The 22,100-nt window shown below is 37.6% G+C and overlaps 2 protein-coding genes across 3 annotated transcripts; both read left to right on the top strand.

Annotated features, from left to right (window-relative positions):
- On the top strand, positions 1-9,967 carry LOC107778421 (ubiquitin carboxyl-terminal hydrolase 5). 2 transcript variants are annotated; one of them, XM_075222958.1, is made up of 14 exons: positions 63-445; positions 1,695-1,734; positions 1,841-1,943; positions 3,107-3,251; positions 3,433-3,492; positions 3,595-3,687; positions 4,843-5,241; positions 5,510-5,650; positions 5,733-5,903; positions 6,464-6,721; positions 6,809-6,957; positions 8,084-8,662; positions 8,838-9,111; positions 9,475-9,967. In XM_075222958.1, the coding sequence occupies exons 2-14, from the start codon at positions 1,695-1,697 to the stop codon at positions 9,664-9,666; spliced, it is 2,604 nt and encodes an 867-aa protein (XP_075079059.1). In that variant the 5' UTR covers positions 63-445; the 3' UTR covers positions 9,667-9,967. The 2 variants fall into 2 exon arrangements, with proteins under 2 accessions (XP_016454159.2, XP_075079059.1); XM_016598673.2 differs by having other exon boundaries at positions 1-445; positions 1,695-1,943.
- A 1,523-nt stretch (positions 9,968-11,490) lies between these two features.
- On the top strand, positions 11,491-14,968 carry LOC107778420 (cytochrome b561 and DOMON domain-containing protein At3g07570-like). The gene is made up of 4 exons (XM_075222961.1): positions 11,491-11,813; positions 11,899-12,301; positions 14,249-14,532; positions 14,637-14,968. Exons 1-4 carry the CDS (start codon positions 11,634-11,636, stop codon positions 14,868-14,870), a joined length of 1,101 nt encoding a protein of 366 aa, XP_075079062.1. The 5' UTR covers positions 11,491-11,633; the 3' UTR covers positions 14,871-14,968.
- Positions 14,969-22,100: the final 7,132 nt, after the last annotated feature.

Below are 22,100 nucleotides of genomic sequence, written 5' to 3'. Positions count from 1 at the left end.
TTGTTAAAAATGTGAAGAGAGAAAATAGTACTATATTTAGGAGCAGACCTTGCACTTGGCTCAACTTAGTTTAGGCTGTCCCTCTCAACCTCAACCTGTGTGTTGCTACTATTATTATCAACAGTGCCACTCTGCCCAAAGAAAGAAAAGAAGAAGAGAAGAGAAAACAAAGAGCACAGTATTTAGTTTAGGCTGTCCCTCTCTCTGCTTTCAATTTTTCCGTCGGAGAAATCTAACTCTTCTCCCTTTCACGTTCTTCTGATTTGTTTTCGTTAGTATTTAGTTTCCTCAGAAAAGAGGAGGAGGAGGAGGAGGAGGTAGGGGGAATGACGGTGGTGAAAAAGGAGCTGACGCCGGAGGAAGAGAAGCTCACTATCAGAGATATATCTATTGCTGCCGAAGCCCAAACCAAACAAGGCGATACTTTCTTTTTAATCACTCAACGGTACCTTACCCCCTTTCTTATACCCTTTTTTTTAAAAAAAATATTATACATGCTGCTCTAATTTATGTATTTTTTTCTAGGGTTTTTTTGTACTTCTGTTTAATCAATCACCGTTATTTTTGGCCTCTTGCACCATAATTTGCCGTATTCTTGGGGTCATTCTGGACAAATAATAGCTTTTAAGAGATCATTTTTGAATGCCATTAGGGTATCCGAGTGTTATCCCCCGGTCAATTTTAGGGTTCCTCAAAAGGGAAGAAAAACAGGAAAGTCTTTGCTCTCTGCCTGTTAAAAATTGAGTCTTTAAATTGTGGGTAGAGTTACTTACCTGGTACCTATGTTGTTGGGGGTACCTGGTACTTGGTGGAATAGTGGAGGTGTGCTCAACCTGACCCTGGACACCATTGTTAAAAATTGAGTCTTTAAACTATAAGCCGTGTTCTTTTGTCCAGACGATGCTAAATTGAAACCCGTTGCATACAGGTCACCAAAGAAGCAACTCTACCTCGTGCTGGAAGGCAAAATACTAGTAGGTTTTAAGCGCAATTTTCAATGCCTAGTAGGGTTTCAAATAACACACTTCTGTAATTCCTCTTGCTATTTTTAAGGTATCTGGGTTCCCAATTTCTGTAAAGGCTTTTGCCCCCAACGACCCCAAAACGAGGAAAAATATAAAGATAAAGGGATAAAGGTATTGCTCTCTCTGCCTGTGAAAAACATTGACTATTAAGGCCGCCAGCCATGTTCTTATGACTGGTGGACACTGCAAAGGCAAAACTTGACACCTTTGAATTAATTATACTGCATTTTCTCACTAATTTTTTTCTGGAAATGCAACTTTCTTTCCTTGGGGGACTCAGGATAGACTTGTGCAAATTTCTCATTTAATTCGTGGGAACAATAAGTGGATAAAATTGGGATCTAGAGTTTTCACATACTGAAATAGGATCTATTTAGAGAAGAATGCAGACTTTGAGGAGTCATTTGCTTCTTTGGAAGCCGTTATTGTGCTCTGTATGTTCTTCTCATTTTCGCCCTTGGTTTGTCTTTGAGAGGTTTGGGCCCTTTAGGAAACTGTTTCTACGAGTTTCAGCCTTCAATGTATTTATTGTTTGAATTAGTCGGGCAATGTCAGTTTGTCACTTAAAAATTCTGAGAGGATATGCTCTATGCATTTGTATGTAAATATTCTTCTTCGGAGTAAGACGGTTGGGTAAATGATAATCTATTTTTGTATGGGGTTCTACAGATGGTGGCAAGAATGGTTGGAATATGTGAACCAAAACCAGGCAAGTACTGTAAATGATGGATCTGCTTCTGAGCATCAGTTCTTAGGCGGTAGTGCTTTGAAGAGGCCTTCCAGCATTAATAATTCTGACTTGATATATCAAGCAGCCTCAGGGGATTCGGATGTGGGGATTGAGCTGCATGATACTCTTGTAGAAGGCACTGATTATATATTACTTCCTCAGGAAGTGTGGAATCAACTATATGAATGGTGAGTTTCCTTAGAAAGTGTTCTTGCTTATACTTTTTAGTATGGTTTTATCTGCTGTATGTTAGTTATGTACGTTCACAAACTTAATTCGTTGGAGCGCAAAAATTTGAAAGTTAGAGAAGATGAAAGATTCAGAACAATTGGTAAAGAATCCCAAGAAATCATGATTTGGGTAGTTACAGGACCTCTGAACTATATAAAGGTAGATCTTCTACTGCTGCAGTATTTTATGGAATAAAAGCCTATAAATTTATGGTGGTTGTGTAAAAAGATCTGGAGGCAAAAAACTTTTCATAGGAGACGATGGACCTTGAAGAGTAGCTTTTACTTGACCCTTCAGTGTTGCTGGGCTGGGTAAGGCGAGGGGTTGCAGTAATTCTAGGTGATGTGAAATGTGCACAAATGACTTGGTTCAAGTGTTTCCTCCTTTATGTTACGAATAAAATTCTTTGAGTTTCATTGGTAAGCTGGGATTGAAGTAATATGCTAAGCATACCTATGTAAATTACATACTGCAACAAGTTACAAAAAAATGACATGTAAATATGCAATTTGTATCCTTCTTTTGAAACTACTATAGTTCATGCAAGAAAAACTTAGCTTGACTTTCTTCTGATATAGCTCTGCCAAAATTTTGGAGGAGATGGTAAACTTTCATCAAAACTGAAGGTGTCCTGAGAACTTGCTACTTGGTCCTTTCTTCAATTATAAGCTCCTAGATTAACGTCCTCCTCACCATTTATAACTAAAATTAGGAAAAAAATCACTATTATAAAATAAAGTTAGAAAAAGGATATAGAGAAAAGAAATAATGAAACTTGATTTGACCACCTCTTTTTCCCCCTCCTGTATGGTGCTGTTGAATGCTCTTTCCCCTTCACAATTGCTAATTCTAAAGGCACGTGTCCTCTGCTAGCCCCCAATTTTCCATTTTATTGAACACTCTAATCCTATCTCCTTTTTTGATAAAGTCCTTAATGTTCTCTCTCTTTACTTCGTGGTTTAGATAAGAGATATTTTTCAGTAGCTTTGCGTAAGCATTATAGGTTCATTGGGAGAAGCCATATTGAGGAAGTAAGGATTAAGCAAGTATTATGAAATTTAATAGTCATTTTTCTGTTAAAGCACTATTAAGGAAATAGAATAACCATTTCTTGGTATAGGTATGAAGGAGGTCCTATATTGCCACGGAAGGTGATCAACTCTGGCCTCTCTCAGACTGAGTTGACCGTAGAAGTTTATCCTCTGCGTCTTCAGTTACATCTGATGCCAAAAGATGAATGCTCTACCATAAGAATAAGTAAAAAGGTAAGATCATCAGACTATTTCTGTCTTTTCACACAACCCAATTTTCCGCCCCCTCTTTCAATAAGGCAGTGAAAATCAATTGAAGAGAAATAAGTGTACATGAAAAGTATCCTTATTTGTTCATGAAGCCCCTAAGCTTATGATGTTTTTTAAGAGGGCGTTCTTGTTGTTGTTTGAGCAGGAAACAATTAGAGAACTTCATAAGAAGGCTTGTGAGATTTTCTCTCTCAACCCAGAACTAGTAAGAGGATCTATTGATATACCTTTTTGAGCCTTCTATGGTTCCTGAAAGAAACTATGCTTTTTTCACTTCTGTAGTTTGAACCCTTTCTATCCTTTTCAGGTTTGCATTTGGGATTACTTTAGCCATCAAAAGCATGCATTGATGGACATGGAAAAGACACTTGATGATGCAAATATACAAATGGATCAGGATGTATGTTTCTGTATGCTGCAATTAATTCTTTTAAGACTATTATCTCTGCCACAGAGGAACCAGTTAAGGATCTAGAAGTCTGGTCTAACTTTGATGTTCTTTGATTTTATCCATCAGTAATGCTATACATACATGATACATTTACTTGTTCGATGTTGTTTGAGTATCAAATAATATTTCTCTAGCATTTGGCTCTATCTTGAAAAAGTTAGAAATAAACTGGTCTTTATTATCCTCTCTATTACTTCTTCTTGGAGATGTGGAATGGAGCCCTCTGCATTTACATCCCTGTATGGCTTGTTTTTGCTATTTTCTTTGATAAGTATAGCTTTTTGCATGATAGTGAAGAACTTGTAAGATGATGGATGCAACGCCAGAATCTATTTATGGTAGTTCTCTTTTTCTTTTGTGATAAATTCATGAATATTTCTTTATGGCAGTCATGTAAGGTTCAGCTTTCTTGTCGTGTCGTACGATCACCTATCAAATTTTGATTAAAGGAAAAAAAAGAAGGCAAAAGAGCTAATGTATGAACTTATGACTGCTGAGAAGGGACACATTTGCTGTGTCATGCAACTTTGTGAGACTAGTTGGAAAGATAGTTAGGATTCGTCCACAATTGGGTCTATTCAGAACCAAAGTAATTGCTTCTCTTTGGTCTAGTTTCCTAGTTTCTGGCCTCTAAAGTAATGGACCCTGGAAAATATGACCTTATTCATTAGTTTTTGAGTAAAGTTCTGCTATGAATTTCCAGCATGACCGAATGAATGTTTATAGTTGCATATACGTCTGAATCTAGCTGTTATAGTTTATAGCAGAAAGCTCTGATGAGTGTAAAGACTACTTTAGTGCAATTTCTAGTACACAATTCAAATTACATGTATTTTCTTTTTCTTTTGTTTGAGTATAAAAATGAATGATAAGTTCATGGAGTGGAAAGGTCATTAAGGTCAGTATGCCGGTTGACAATGAATTATAATGTTGAATGGATTGCCAACAACCTCTTTAAGGAAATAATAAGAAAAATACTGCTAGTTAAGTGAATATTGCTTCTGTTTTTTGTGAAGGTGTTCTTTCACTTTGTTGTTTCTAAGCTTTCCTCAGCATTCTAAGACTTTCTTCCCCTGTTTTGCAATGCGATTTGCATTGAAGCAGATTTTGGTTGAGGTTGTTAATAGTAACTCTGCTGGTGGTATGAATTCTTTTCACGAAAATGGAGCAGCAGATAACGGAACGGTGGCTCTTGTGGAACCATCTCAGTTGAACTTCTCAAATGCTGAAGGGTTGTCTCTGAGCAAGGGTTCAACTAGAAATGGCATTGCAGAGTTGTCGCAGTCACAGCACCTAGCTTCTTCAGGAACAGAAAAGACCTATGCGAGTACTGGTGTTAGTACGAGGGGATCTACTTGTGGTCTTACAGGGTTGATGAACCTTGGGAATACTTGCTTCATGAACAGCGCCATACAATGTCTTGTTCATACTCCAGAGTTTGCTCGCTACTTTCGAGAAGATTACTATCAGGAAATAAATCGGCAAAATCCTCTGGGGATGGTTGTAAGTTTCAGGCAAATTAACTATTTAAAAAGTAGTTTCTCAAATTTGATTTGGATGCTGAAAGGTTTACTAAAGCAGTGCCATTTACTAGTCACAGATTGTTTTAGGCTAAAATGTATTAGCAAGTCTAGAGATAATGTCCCTAGAGGTGGTTGGTATACTGAAAAAGTAGTCAACTATATTGGAAGAGAGGAATAAAAACATTTCTCATTAATAATTTAGAAATAGGAAAAGTTATTGTCTTTTGACTTTTGATCTAAATGTGCAGGGTGAGCTGGCTTTAGCATTTGGCGATTTACTTCGAAAGTTATGGGCACCAGGGCGAACTCCAGTTGCCCCTCGTCCTTTTAAGGCAAAGCTGGCTCGCTTTGCCCCACAGTTTAGTGGATACAACCAGCATGACTCTCAGGTGGTGTATATACTCAGAAATTATTGCTGCTTTGACCTGCTATGAATAGGATTTTCTTTATACCCAAAATTCTTCTCTTCAGGAACTCCTTGCATTTTTGTTGGATGGACTTCACGAGGACTTAAATCGTGTCAAACACAAGCCTTACATAAAATCGAAAGATGCAGATGGCCGACCTGATGAAGAAGTTGCTGATGAGTATTGGGCAAATCACATTGCCCGAAATGATTCCATAATTGTGGATGTATGCCAAGTGAGTAATATATTGTGAGAAAATGTTAATACATGACAAATAATGGGGCATACGCTTGGCTTGTGAGCTAGCCTTCTCAAATGTCTATTTTGATGAGTCAGAAATTTGATTATCTTGACGATTGCTCCGACTGCTGAACTATTGGGCATTGGCTCCCTATCAAGTTCTTCTTAAATGATTTATTTGATCTTATATTTGCTAAATATTTCTGCTTCTATAAAGTTCACTTCCATGTTTAATGCTAATTGCAGACCTAAGCTTCAGATTTTTTCTTCTGTACTGTACTTCTCTTATCCCAGGTTTACTTTCTTCAGAAATATTAAGGCAATTCTCATGCCTCAAGCAAAACAGTTTCTATTTGATTAGCATTCAACAACAGATATCCACTCTCTCCCCTTTTAGAGTCTGTCATGTAAAAACTGTTAGTTTCTTCAGTGCTACTTGTATTTACTTATCTAAACCAAAAAGAAAGAGAAAGAAACAAAAGCAAACAAAATAAGACCGTTATTTTCTTTATACATCCATGGCTATGGAATTTATCTGCCCTTTCCATTTTACAGGGCCAATACAAGTCAACTCTAGTGTGTCCTGTCTGTAATAAAGTCTCAGTAACATTTGATCCATTCATGTATCTTTCTTTGCCGCTTCAATCTGCCACAACACGAAGTATGACAGTAACAATTTTCACTTGCGATGGAAGTGCACTTCCAGCTGCTTGCACTGTTACAGTGCCAAAGCAGGGACGTTGCAGGGACTTGATTCAGGCACTTGGTAATTCTTGTTCCTTAAAGCACACTGAGAAACTTTTGCTTGCTGAGGTAGTCCTCTGATTACTCAAGTTACCTTTCAAGCATGAAATACTTGATGTTTAATTGGGTCTCACCTGATTTGTGTCCTGCTCGTAGATACGCGGCCATTTGATTCATCGTTTTCTGGAAGATCCTCTAATATCTTTGTCTTCTATCAAAGATGATGATCACCTTGCGGCCTACAAGATTCCAAAATTAGCAAAGAACTCGAAGTTTCTTCAACTGATACACCGTAGGGAAGAACGGTATGCATAATGTGTACCTTGTTAGCACCACTAGATATAGGCAGTTAATGTGTTGCCTCCTGATTTATTTGATCGAGTGCTGTCCAATATTCTTCATCTGCATATACACACACACACACACACACACACACATGGCTATAGTAAGTTAGCATTGTACCCATTTTTTCATTTCTCTTAAATACCCCTGATGATACAATGGTAACACCTTAGTAAAATGACTATTTTTGTCTTCCATCTCAAGAACTAAACCTCACTTCTCCCTCCCTCCCCACCAGATCCCCTTCCCGTTGTTCCCTCTCCCCTTCTTCCTTTCGCAGACCCATATTGAAGTTCACCGCAACTTTAACTCAAATGAAATTCACAAAAAAGAAAAGAAAACGAAATTGAAATCCAATTGGAAAAAGAAAAAGAATCAAAAGACAGAAGTTTCTTCTCATGGTCTAATGAGCTTTGCGAAAAGCAATGTTCTTTCAAAGCCTCCTCCACTCTGATCCAGAAGTCGACCGAAGCCTTTGTTCTTGCTAATCTTGACACTGTGTGTTGCTGGGTTTAGCAAAAATCCAAAACAATGAGGAATCACGTATTGGAAAATTGAAGAATTTATTATATTTTGATATTTCTTGTGCTCAATGATGGAAGAGATATCTTCAGTTAATAATGGAAAATTGAATAGAAAATTGAACTAATGATTCCTGCCAGAATTTTTCTACAGAGAGTTAATTGGAGACAGTAGTCAGGATTTTCATAGAAGAATTGATGAATTTATTCAAAAGACCAAAAAGTCTCTATTTTAATGAGCTAGCAGGTATTATTAAGGGTATTTAAGAGAAATAAGAAGTGGGTACAATGCTAACCTACTACTTTCCTTGGAGCAGGTAGTTGCAGAGTTATCATCTTTGAAAGTGATAATCCATTGTTGTATTCTGAACTTTGTCTAGGGCCATAAGCTTTTGGAAAAAAGTAGTCTGCAGCACTTTTAGGTCTAATATGCATTTCCTGTTTTCTTCAGTATCTCATTACATCTCTTCAAGGCACTGTTGAAGTTTCCTTGGTATTCAAAATGCTATTTTAGTAAGAGAGCATATATGCAATCCTCTGTCTTCTAATGCTGCGCCTTTCTTTGTAGGGAAATTGGAATCTCTCAAAGTAGTGTTGGGTGGAAGCCTTATGGGACACCTCTTGTTTCACCTATCTCTTGTGATGATGTCATCACAAGGGGGGATATACAGTTGATAGTTCACAGAATGCTCTCGCCGATGCTAAGATCAGAAAATCCAGGATTTAACTGTGTTTCTCGCTCTAAGACATCAGCAGCCAACACATCCCGTCTTGCTACTGCTAGTGAAGGCTGTATAGACTCCAGTCTACCGAACGATGATCCGAGACAGAAGGATATGTCTAGCTCAAAACTGGCGAACTTGGAGAAACTACCTCTGCAGTTGGTTGATGAGAACAATGCGTGCATTGACCTAACTGTAGGAGAAGATAAATCAGTGAAATTGTCCTCATCGTCAATGTCGATACTTGTATTTGTTGATTGGTCTCAGAAGCTTTTGGAAAATTATGATACTCGTTACATAGAGAATTTGCCTGAAGTCACAAAATATGGGCCTGCGACAAAGAAAGCCCGTACTGAACCTCTTTCATTGTACAGTTGCTTGGAAGCCTTTTTACGTGAAGAGCCATTGGTCCCCGAGGATATGTGGTTAGTTTCCTCCTGTTCTCATTGCTCTTATTGCCAGAATTTTACACGAAAAGGAGGACAACTATTTGCTCATTATATGCCTGATGTCTGCGCATACCATTCCTCATGATAGCTTTGTTAGCTTTTGCCTTTTTAAGTTATTGCTTATATCAAGTTTTGCGGATATATGTTAAAGGTATTGTCCTACATGCAAAGAGCGAAGACAAGCAAGTAAGAAGTTGGATCTTTGGAGGCTTCCTGAAGTGCTTGTTATCCACCTGAAGAGGTTTTCCTACAGCCGGTCCATGAAGCATAAGCTGGAAACTTTTGTAAATTTTCCTATTCATGATTTTGACTTGACAAAATACGTGGCTAACAAGAACAACTCTCGACGTCAGCTCTATGAACTGTATGCGCTAACAAATCACTATGGTGGGATGGGAAGTGGGCACTACACCGCACATATCAAGGTGAGTAATTGCCTCTAATGCTGTCTTGAGTTCATTGAAGTTTTAGCTAGCGTTCTCTTGTTGCATGACATAGAGTATTAGTCTTAAGTTTTGAATGATAACAGAGCAATTAGTAATCAAATCTTCAAAATTGTCCTCGTGGATACAATCCTATTGAGTGTTAAAGTTGGTTAAATTGGCTTATTGAAGGCTTTCTTTCATCTCATTTATCCCTTTCCATGTTCAATTATTACAAATCTATCCTGCCACATTAACAGGCCTCCTAGTACTGCATCAGCATCTCAAGTATAATTTGCTCTCCTTTTGCAATATCTAATAACTAATGTACATATGCTAATACGCTAGTCTTTCCCGTCATGCCAGCTTCTTGATGAAAATAGATGGTACAACTTTGATGATAGCCACATATCACCAATTAATGAAGAAGATGTGAAGTCCGCTGCTGCTTATGTACTTTTCTATCGGAGGGTAAGAGCAGATCATCATCATCACCATTCTGTAAGCAATGGAGCAGTGTCTTCAGCAGGCCAACACAGCATTTCTTCGCGGAAGTAACTTCTCACCAACGAAAATCAGTTTTCTTGTACATGAAATCAATGTATTAATTTAGTGAAATATTAGGATCCTATACAAGAAGTTTAGGCAGTTTAGGGTCTCAGTGGTTTTCCCAATGGCTTTACAAAGTAAAATATGGGTGAATTGTAGGTGGGAGTGACCAGCCAAAGAATACCCTTGTACCACCAACCCTATGAGGGGAGCAAGAAAAACATTCAAGAAACAAAGAAGTGGTGGAGAGCTGAAACCAGTTCTACATATCTACATTATTTTGCTGCATAAGCCTTTTTCTCCTTTGGCCTATGAAACTTGCCCACCCTTTTCCCCCTGTTTCCCCTTTGTTTTAGCTCATATAGTTGAAGTCGTTTTTGTTTTTCCAACTGTTACAAAATAAGTGTATTTAGACATAAGCATGTTTAGTCAATTCTTTCCCATAATTTCTAATCACATAAAAGCGTCTAAAACATATTAAAATCTTGGTAATATTTTTGCCAGATCTTAAACCTGCAGGTTTTGGAAACGATCAAAATGAAATACAAGTAACTAAAAACAATTAAAGTTGATTGCATCTATCAGATGTAAAACAAACTTTGCGAAATGAAGTCCGACTGGGTTCTTCGGTTCTATTAGGGTGCTGAAGTCTCTTTCATTTCGTATTCTTGATGGTACGAATGTGATAGTCCGTAAATAATACCACACCAAGTGTTTACACCAAATTATAGTAACTCACTATGGTTAATTAATTTAATTAGATGAGAATGCATGTAATTTACCATGGTTAAATGATTGAAGTCCATATGCAATACACATGTCATATATCTATTGGTCTGGTGTAAATACCCGGTGCAGGTAAGTTTTTACCTGTGATGGTCCCTAATTTCAGTAACGGGTAAAGTCAAAAACGAATTTGTGACGTCCAAGAAAAGAAAATGAACCTAAACAAGGAAAGATAGTTGGGAATACAATTAAATAAATGCAGTAAATAGAACTCACATTTGGCCCTTGCTAAAGAGAGACGAATATCCAATTAACTAATTTTGATGAGGTTGTTGAACAGTCCATTTTTGGGTGAAAGATTAACTGCTATTATTGGCTGATACAGAACAGTAGAATTATTATTTTTTTAAATAGTAGTACTAATTCCTCTACATTGTTTTCCCTTGGAACATTTTGGTATAACTGGTAACTCAATGAACGGAAGCAACTCAAACGACTGACGAGAGTCACAAGAAAATGAAGGTCATCTCTTTTGTATATTTTTTTTGGAAGGGTGTATGTGAAAAAAGAGGTTACTAAAGAAAGGGCCCACAAAAAAGTTACAAAGCCACGAAGCTAAGATTTCTTTCAGGATGACCCATTGCTCTTTATTTGCCAATTTCCCTTTAGTCTTTCGTTAAAGTATTACGGAGTAGGAAAATTTTGGCTTCTATAAAGAAATGCGGTTATAAAATTATGTCAGGTCCGATTGTATTATTTTTTCCTATTGATATCCTTTGGGTATTATGAATTTGTCTTTAAATTTCAGGTGTGTAACATACGTACAACATTTAAAAATTACTACTTACATTACCTATTGATTAATAACACGTAGTAAAAGATATTAAATAAAAGTTAGATTGTAATCAGTGGTAGGCCATAGAATAGAGACGCCAGCCAAATACAGTGACGCAGAAATTTACAATCTCAATCAATCATCACACTATTTTTCTTTCTTAAAATAAAACAGAGGTAAGTTAGTCTTCATACGAATGTTATTACCAAATGAATTAATTAAGTTTCCGAATATTATAATACTCCCACTACCCACTCCCCATAAACAAATCAACTAGGTCAACTACTTCATCCTCTCACTCTCTCTCTACATTAACTAAAAATCATTGCTTTTCTATCAAACAGAGAAAACACACACACACACACACACACACACACAAAAAAAAAAGAGAGAGAGAGAGAGAGAGAAGCTAGAGATGAAGACATGTTTTAATATTTTTGCCTTGTTTTTCTTCGTCCAAATATTGAGTTCTCAAGTAGATTGTCAAGTCACAGATTCATGTAATTCCAATCTTAACCTCAAAAACAAACCTCTCTTTGATACTTCTTCTTTTCATTGTGTTTCAGTATGGGCTGCACAAAACTATATCCTAAGAGTAAGTCTTTTTAACAAACACCTTTCTCTATTTATTTACTTCTTATATAGGATAGGAGTAACACTTTTCGTGATTATTTATTTAGTATATGCAAACGGATACAAAAGTATGGAGCTTTGTACTATCAGCACCCAATTCCAATTCATACATAGGGATGGGATTTTCACGAGACGGGAAAATGGTGGGGTCCAGTGCGATTGTAGGGTGGGTGAGCACCGACGGATCTTCCACCGTGAAAAGATATTTTCTGGGCGGACAATCGCCGGAGGAAGTTGTGCCCGATCAGGGAAATCTTCAACTTGTGAATGTGACATCCTCTATTATAGCTGAAAATTCAAGGATTTATATGGCTTTTCAATTGAATACTGAAATGCCCAGTAATCGCTTAATTTACTCACTTGGCCCTAATGGACGGCTGCCTTCCCCCGTCAACTACCAGTTGTCCCAACATCGGGAACATACCTCCACCTTCCTCGATTATACCTCTGGTTAGTTACTCTTCATACATTTTCTTTCTTTTTTTTTTTTTTTGGGTGGGGGGGGGGGGGGGGGGTCAACTCAATACATATTTTCGATTTTGAAAGCCTTTTTTGGGTTAGACGATTTTTGTTGGAAAATAAAGTTGGGTAGTTACACTTTCTTTTTAGAATTTTTAAATTTTCTGAAACAAAAGTTTTATTTAAAGAAACTTTATTTTATTTTTTTGAATAAAAACCTCATACTATAAGAGAAGGGCTATTGAATGAAAAGGACGTCTTTATGATCTTAGAAGAAATAGCTTAACTTTTCCTTATCGAAAATAACCTTGTAAAACGTAAGAAAATGTTTGTTGCTTTTCCAGAAGCTTCTCGAAATTCAAATTAAAATTAAATTTCGATAAGTTTTCTTAATTTAACATGATTAATTTTTTCTTTACTATTCTTCGCACGTCGCGTGTCTTTAACTCTACTGATAAGTGATAGGAGAAAATTTACAAACTATTGTATCATGGAGCTTCTATAATTTTAATTTGAAGCTAAATTAATTTGAAAATTAAACATCCTGTAGCTCGTAATTAGTTAATTTATGTGTTTATTAAAAAGTCCATACCAAGGGGGTGGGTAGGGGTCTACGCGGCAAGTGATGAAAGCGTTTTGGCTTTTTATCGCCGGTGACCAACTACTTTATCAACTACCACTAACTACTACAGTATATGTATAATAATACGATTATAATCTATCTTCAACATGCCTTCCACATAGAATATTTTGATTAATATAGACTTAGAACACACAGAATATTTTGATTAGTGGTACTGAAATGGGTAAAAGTTATGGAGATAGAGCGCAAATTTCGATAGAGACAAAATCTTAGATCACTTGAAATTTTGATAAGTAAAACTATACGTGTGTATGTGAAAATAGCAAATTAAATTAGTTCAAATTGACCTGACCACTACCGTTAGAGTAAAGTTTTCCCACTTCTCTATTAGTACAAGGTTTGGGAATAGCAGGGGAGGGAGATGCAAGAAGGAAAGGGAAGATATTTAGTGGTGTTCTAATCCTGCACGTAAATAATGTAGATATACAAACATTAGACTACAAATTCACTAATTTTAGCCCAAACTACCAATAATGTTTGTGTTACAAGTCCACTTAATTTGTAATTCCTCTATTTCAATTTAGATGACACACTTTACTTATTAGTTTGTTCCAACAAGAATGACACATTTCTACAATTGAAAATAATTCAACTTTAAACTCTTCATTTTACCCTTAATGAGAAGCTTTTATAACCACACAAATTTCATGACCCTACAAAGCTTTTAAGACAACAAGTTTTAAAAGTCTTTTTTTTTCTTTTCTTAAACTCTGTGCTAAACTAACTCATCTAAATTGAAACGGAGGGAGTATAAAAAACTTATCCTGAATCCAAAACCAATAAAGTCAAATCCTAGTTTCTACAACTCACATCCATTGAATTGCAACTGTAATCTAGCTCCAATGTCAGAATGAGTTGTACTCCTGTTTATGTCAATGTACGTTTTAAGTTTAGTTCAGGTTGGAGAAGGTATTATTTTATTTACAACCAATCTTTGAACAAATCTCGCTAGTATAAAAGAAGAAGAAAAGTTTAAGCTGCCATGAACGTGCCAATTATTCTAAAGAAGTCACCTGCAACGACTGTTCCTTTTGGTGGACTTTTCCCAATTCAACTCCGGGTGAGAAAAAACTAAAAAGAATTTGGAGTAGGCCTGATATTTTATTTTATTATGTACATCTCATCTAGTTATCATAGAATGTTTCGTAAATGATGTACATCTTCAGTCGGATAATGTATATATTACTTATGCTGATGACTGAGTCTCGAATTCAGGACATCCGCATTAATATCATGTTAATTTAATAAATTCATTAGTTGAGATGTCTTGATAATTTTGTGATGTTGTGCAACAGGTCAAAGTGAATCAAAGACCCCTTATGCAAATCTGAGGAGAAGTCATGGACTCGTAAACATGTTTAGCTGGGGTATTGTGATACCAATAGGGGCAATGGTTGCAAGATACTTGAGGCAATATGATCCAATATGGTTTTACTCTCACACCACCATTCAATCACTTGGCTTTCTCCTTGGATTTGCGGGTATTATCTGTGGTTTTATTCTCGAAGATCGTCTTAGTGTTGATGTTGATAGACACAAAGCCCTTGGCATCTTCATTCTCGTTCTTGGTTGCTTGCAGGTTTGTTTTATTTATGACTAAATTTACAATTACCCTGTTTCAGTTATTGTTAGCAAATATTTGACTCTAGTAGATCAAACTGGCCTATTTGTTTATATGGTTAGGTTATTGCATTTTTGGCTCGACCAGGCAAGGAATCGAAAATGAGAAAATATTGGAATTGGTACCATTACACACTGGGAAGGGTTCTGATACTTTTGGCAGCAGTAAATATTTTCTATGGAATCTATTTAGGAGATGCAGGGACTGCTTGGAATGTTGGTTTTGCTGTTACTCTATTTATTTTGTTCATCACTGCTGCCATTCTAGAGATCAGAATGTGGATGACCACAAAATAGAAATCTTCTCTACATCATCCATTCATGTATTATGAGCATTTTGCTTTATATTCTTCTTCATATTTCTTCCAAATATCATAAATTCTTTGAGGGTCTTATGCAGAGTATTTTGTCTTTCATATTTTATTTTCAAATTAAAAAGTAAATAGTTTTTAATTATATTATATTTCAAACGACGCCTAAAATTTGAATAGCAGTGCAAAAACTAAGGGATTTTACCTAGTAATAACTCATTTACCATTTTTCTTCAGGTTCCTTAAAATTATATTGCGTATCCATACTTACTATATAAACCCTAATAAAAGAAGGATTCCTTAAATTTAGGGATTAGTTGTAACCGTAACCCTCCCCCTTCCTATTCTCCACGTCTGCTACCTTAATTCCCCACATACAAGCACGATTTTCTTCGCAATTTCAAAAGATTTCAAAATTATTCTCTTTCACACAAATCAACCAAAACCTCTCTTTTTCACATAAATCAAGTGACTAACTCTCTAAAATTGTAGCATTATATATTTCTCTAAATCAATTCCACCAACAACCATTAAAAAGCTTCAACCATTGACAAATCCATCAACATTATCTCTAAATTTATAGCAGCAGAAGGTTCGCCATTGACAATGAAGCTTTGAATTCGATATTCTAGTTTTACCAATTTGTGATTTATTTAGATTGGGTGTTTTTGCAAACAATCGAAAATATTCGTTGGGTTTATATCTCAATTTTGAAGGATATTGGTTAAGTTTAGAGTTGGATTTAGATGAAATTTCAGACTGAAACTCAAAGAGGAAGACGTCTCATAATTGTATCACGATTGTATGATAATTATATCATAATTGTATTAGCTTTGTATATAAATTATTTCTGATACATCAATACCTAAAACAATAAAGGATTTGTGCCTGCACTTATTGATTATTATCAGCAATTGCACACAGTTTAGATGGAGTTGGTTCTAGGTGGATGTTTTAGATTGAAACTTGAAAAAGATGAAAATCAAAATTGTATCACGATTGAATCACAATTTGTACCTAAAACAATACATGATACAATACTAATACAAGTATAATACAATATTGTATCAATTTAAGTTTAGAGTTGGTTTTGAGTTGTATCGTAATTGTATTAAAATTGTGTCAAATTCTTTTAGGATTGTATCAGAATCATTCTATCTGATGCATCAATATATGAAACATACCTGATACAAGTATAATATTATACCATAATTGTATCGGCCTTTTAGAGTAGAAACGTGATAGGTAGAAATTCTCAAATTTCCTGTGATTTTTTGCGATGGATCTTTAAAATTGTATAAGATTCCTTTTTTGGGAATCACCACAAAAAATAAGTATTGTTTATTATTTTTGAAACATGATTGCTATTGTTGCCATAGAATTTCAGACAAGAAGATAATTCAATGTTGAATTGACATCGAGTCTCGCTATGTATCAAAATGCTTAAGAACTATGCTTATGTTAATTGTATGTATTTATGATCGAGAATCATATGTATTATTGGTCTTCGAATGGACCAATTTATGAATGAGTGTGTCAGGCAAATAAAATGAAAAAATTAGGCGCATATCTGCATAGAAGAAGAAGGATAGAGAGAAGAGGAGAGAAAAAAAGAAAGAGGAAAGGATATAATCAAATCTCTCAATTAAAGGGACTAATAATAGTGTAAGAGCCTTTTAAGAGGAATGTACGTAATTTGTAAGAAAAATCAAGATTCTTATTGAAAACTATAAAACCTAGAAAAAATAGCTAAATAAATTTCTATTATAGTATATATAGGATAAATTCCCAAAAAGTAACTAGCCCACCAAATTTTATCATAAAGAGTTTGGCAAGAAGTCAAGGCAAAAAGGGGGCTTCATTGGCTTATTTCCTGACCATACTAACAAAGAAATTGGGTCGAGTCTTTATCATTCTGTTAAATGGGCTCCAAATATTTTAACTCGTATTATCATATAAAAAATGTATACTTATAACTTTATGGAAGGTAAATTAAACATAAATTTCAAAAGCATAGTCTCTTGTTGTCACGATCCAAAATCCAACTAGTCGTGATGGCACCTAACTCAACCCGCTAGGTAAGCCAAATGACAATAAACTCAGTTCAAATGAAAATAATATGAGTCAATATGCAAAATAACTGAAGCTCTATACAAAAACCCAATGACTGGTAGTACAAGTCATGAGCCACTAAGATTTAGAATTTACAAAACTGATACAAAATAATTACAACATCTGTTTGGAATGTACATAAACAGAATTCAAATCTAAAGCTACCAAGGAAAAATGGTAGCCATATCCGAAACGCATGTACTTCTTCGGTGCCAACTCCCGACTCTCGTCATCCACATCATCTCAAGCTCCAAGATCTGCACGCAAGGTGCATAAGTGTAGTATGAGTATAACCGACCTTATGTACTCAATAAGTATCGTAACTAACCTTGACGCGGTAATAGAAGCAAGAATCATAAATGATACTATATGCGGTAAAAATCAGAGGGTCCGATTTTATAGTCATTATGACGCTTCGTAGGCACGTCTCCAAAGGCTCGAGACAATGGTCGAGGTTCAACCCGAGGGGTTATCAACAATTAACCTCGGGACAGTGCAGATCAGTGGTTATGATGTAAAAATGGGAAGTTCCAGGACACGTGATTTAGGCTGACCAAGTCTATTAGGCTAGTATGAGCCCGTACCGTAGCATTAAATAGTTGTACCAGCCATATACCTTTGTAATAAATGTATTTGTACTATGTTGGGATTCCCCCTCATATATAAAGGGGACCCTTATCATTTTTTTTACACATATACAACATCTAATACAAGAAGAAGAACATTCTCTGCTCTCTAACTTAAACACATTCTCTCTTGATTATATTATTTACATTTATTGCTTACATTTATTGTGTTTCATTAATTGTTCTTCATTTACTGCCCACTATTGATCATAGAGAGCCTTCATCAAAGCTCTCAAAACTGTTAGTCCTTCATCGGTTGTCCACAACTTAGTATCGAGCTCGACCTCGAGGCCCCGTATAACCTGTTTCGAGGCCCCGATTCTTAATCACTCGGTTTGCCTAAACATATTTCTTTCAAGTTCTTATCTCATTTTTTAGTCTCATACTTAGTATCTACTGCCTAACAACTAGTATAAAAATAAATCACGTATTTTTAGAACCACAAAATCAAATCTAATTTTAATTACTATTTTCAATGTAAACAGTGTGGCGCCCACCGTGGGACTAAAAATAATAGTGATTGTTTTCTTGCTGGTTTACTATATAACGCAAGTTATCTTTCACACTTTTTCTTGTCCAAGAATCTTTGATTTCAGGTCAAATTATCTAACTCAGTAAACGCACATGAAAACAACGGTCTGGAGGACCACGAAGAGAATGGTGTAGTTGTTCCAGGTGTTGGTATAACACCACGAAACCCTGAAGAACCAATTCCCGTAGATGTGATCCCGCTCAACGCTCAACACGTCGATATCAGCTACCACACCAATAGGAGTATACGCCAATAAAACCAACAATAAGATCAGAAAATCCCAGTGCGAGGCGAGCACAAGGTTAGCCTTCACGTTATTTTTGAGATGTTACAAGCGCACCGGAGACGGCTCCTCGAGCCGAGCAGGTACCGGAAATATCGAGTAACAATGGGTCGGCGGCCGACCCCGCTATTATGAAGATGCTCTAAGACCTCACAAAGAGGATTAAATCGGGCGAAAAGATGATAGAAGCTAATGACAAAAAGGTGGAGACCTACAATTCAAGGTTCGACCAGATCCCGGGCGCACCCCCGATCCTGAAGGATGTTTATTCGAAGAAGTTCGTACAAAAGCCATTCCCGTCAAGTGCGGCTCCGAAGCCCATACCGAAGAAATTCAGAATGCCCGACATCCCGAAGTACAACAGGACCTCGGATCCTAACGAGCACGTCACTACTTACACTTGTGCCGTGAAGGGAAACGACCTTAGGGACGACGAGATCGAATCCATCCTGTTGAAGAAATTCAGGGAAACACTTTCAAAAGGGGCTATGATCTGGTATCACAACCTATCCCCAAATTCAATAAATTTATTTGCCATGCTGGCAGATTCTTTTATAAAGTCACATGCCGGTGCCATCAAGGCTACAAGGAAATCCGACGTCTTCAAAATCAAACAAAGAGAAAACGAGATGTTGCGGGAGTTCGTATCTCGCTTTCAAATGGAGCAAATGGAATTACCACCAGTATCCGATGGCTGGGCAGTACAGGCCTTCACCTAAGGCTTAAACGAATGAAGCTCGGTGGCATCGAAGCAGATGAAGCAGAATTTAGTTGAATACCCCGCGTGACTTGGTCGGATGTCCATAACCGATATCAATCGAAGATCAGGGTCGAGGACGACCAACTGGGAGCCCCATCGGGCTCGGTATACACAAGAAGACTCCTGACAAATGAGCCAAAGCCAAACAAAGAAAGGTACCAACCAAACACCGAAGATAGGAGAAACTCCCCAAGGCATAACATACCCCGAAATGATCGAAGAACAGACCGAGGTCAGAATCCTCGGGGAATCGTGAGCAGAGTCGGATTCGACAGACACACAGGAACGATAGAGGCACCCCGCCTGTCGGAATACAACTTCAATGTTGACGTTTCAGACATCATATCTGCCATCGGTAAAATCAAAGACACCAGGTGGCCAAGACCTGTACTATCAGACCCGTCGCAGAGGAACCCCAACTTAATGTGCGAATTTCACAGCACACACGGTCATAGGACCGAAAATTACAGACAACTCCGAGAAGAAGTAGCCCAGCTACTCAGCAAAGGGCACCTCCGAGAGTTCCTTAGCGACCGAGCCAAAAATCAATTCCGGGAAAGAGAGGCGAACATGAAGAATGAGACAAATAAGCTGCAACATGTCATCCACATGATCATTGGAGGAATCGACATCCCGTAGGAACCCATTATCAAAAGAACAAAAATATCCATCACCAGGGAGAAGCGAACTCAGGGTTACATACCCGGAGATTCTCTCACATTCAGCAACGAGGACATCGAGACCCTGTCTCAACCTCATAACGATGCCTTGGTAATTTCTTTTCTTGTGAATACATTTCAAATTAAGCGTGTGCTTGTGGATCTAGGTAGCTCGGCCAACACTATCAGGTCAAGGGTGTTGGAGCAGCTCGGACTGCTCGATCAGATCGTACCCGCCTCTCGAGTCCTTAACGGATTCAACATGGCAAGCGAAACAACGAAAGGGGAAATCACCCTCCCAGTCAACGTGGCCGGCACGACCCAAAATGTCAAATTCCATGTCATAGAAGGAGACATAAGGTACAATGCCTTGCTCGGAAGGCCATAAATACACTGTATGAGAGCAATACCATTAACCCTTCATCAAATGATGAAGTTTCCAATGAAGGACGAAATAAAAACCATGTATAGGGAATAACATGCAGCGAGGGAAATGTTCGTGGTACACGATGTGGCACCGGCGTCAACACCCCCAACATCGAAGGAGCCAAAGGATAAGCAAACAGTGAAGTAGAAATAGTGAGACACATTCTCGGCTACACCCGAGTAAAACAAGCAAAGGACCATGCCGTGTCCTCGAAGCAAACTTTTGAAGCATATCGAGGCTCAAAGCGCCATCACCACTGAGGTATAACCATATCCCTTTTATTTACATCTTACATTAACCTTTGTGCAAATGTCCAATCAGAACAGTCGAAGTGTTGTCCAACTTGAAGACCTTAAGGTTTTAAAGTATACGTTGCACTCTTTTCCTTCGATCGGGTTTTATCCCAAGAAGGGATTTACCGATAAGGTTTTTAACGAGGCAACACCTATATGCTACCTAAGGAGAACTTAACAAGTATTCAAGGCTTCTCTCCGATCAACCTCGAACACTGGGGGGCATCCCCCCAGAAGATCACCTTCTCGAAGAAGTCAAGATGAGCCAAAAAGGGTCTCAATAGGAAAATGATGTATCGGGCCAAACAGTCGAATGAACCATGTCCGCGTAGAATAATTGAGCCCTTTACGGCAAAAACATATATACTTGTACCAGGTAATCGAAGAATATTTTCCCTCCATCAAAACTTTTTGAGCTTCAAAGAAGTATGCCACTTTTACAAGAAATGGCTCCAGAGCCAGAAATTTCCCGAACACTCGGGGACTAACGCCAAAAATTCGAGGCCACATGACCTCCGGGTCCGAAACTTCGAACTCGTAAGCCCTCAATGAGGCAATACTAAGTTTACAAGGAACGGCTCCGGAGCCAAGAAACTTTCGATGACTTGGGGACTGTCGCCGACTGTCACCCCCATCGATTTGTCGAAAACCCGAGGCTATAAGACCCCATGCGGGCAACCTCGAGCTCAAGCAAGGCATGAATTATACTTGTACTAAGTAACCAAATCTGTAAGACCTCAAGCAAGGCGTGAATTATACTTGTACCCAGTAACCAAATCTATAAGACCTTACAAAAGGCATAAATCCCGATCTTAAAGTTAAGGCTATACATTCGAACTTGTAAGACCCCTAAAAAGGCATACCCTCGATGTAAACGCTGAAACTACTTCACTCGGGGACTGAAAGGCTCTGGCCAAATACAATGACTCCGCTCACAAGGTTCCAGACAAACTCACGCAACTCGGGGACACCCGACCATTGCTACAAAATCACAAGCCTTCAATTACTTTGAAAAAACTTCGAAAAGAATCAATTAATCAGGCTACCCTTGGCATAAACAAAAGAGCTTCGATCATATAAGCTCCAAACAATAGGCTTCAAAAATGGTAATTCAGCCATCATGCGAAACCTCCCGAGGTGCTCATTTATCGCTATACAATGATTCACAATCGAGGTTCTTATCGAGTCATCGAAGAGCCGGGCGAACACAAAACTTCAAAAGGTCTTTAGCGAGGAAAAAATAAAGCCTACATTAGAGGTCGTACTGACCCAATGCGTAAGAGCCACTATTGCCAGCCTATATTAGAGGTCATACTGATCCAACGCATAAGAACCACTGTCACCAGCCTATATTAGAGGTCGTACTGACCCAATACGTAAGAGCCACTGTCGCCAGTTTAAAATTAAAGGTCGTGCCGACCCAATGCGTAAGAGCCACTGTCGCCAGCTTAAAATTAAAGGTCGTACCGACCGTACGTATAAGAGCCTAAGAGTCAGCTTAAAATTCAAAAACTTAAGGGTCAA

Source organism: Nicotiana tabacum, chromosome 10 (assembly GCF_000715075.1).
Source record: "Nicotiana tabacum cultivar K326 chromosome 10, ASM71507v2, whole genome shotgun sequence".
Taxonomy (NCBI): domain Eukaryota; kingdom Viridiplantae; phylum Streptophyta; class Magnoliopsida; order Solanales; family Solanaceae; genus Nicotiana; species Nicotiana tabacum.
This window is presented reverse-complemented; position numbering and strand designations above follow the sequence as displayed.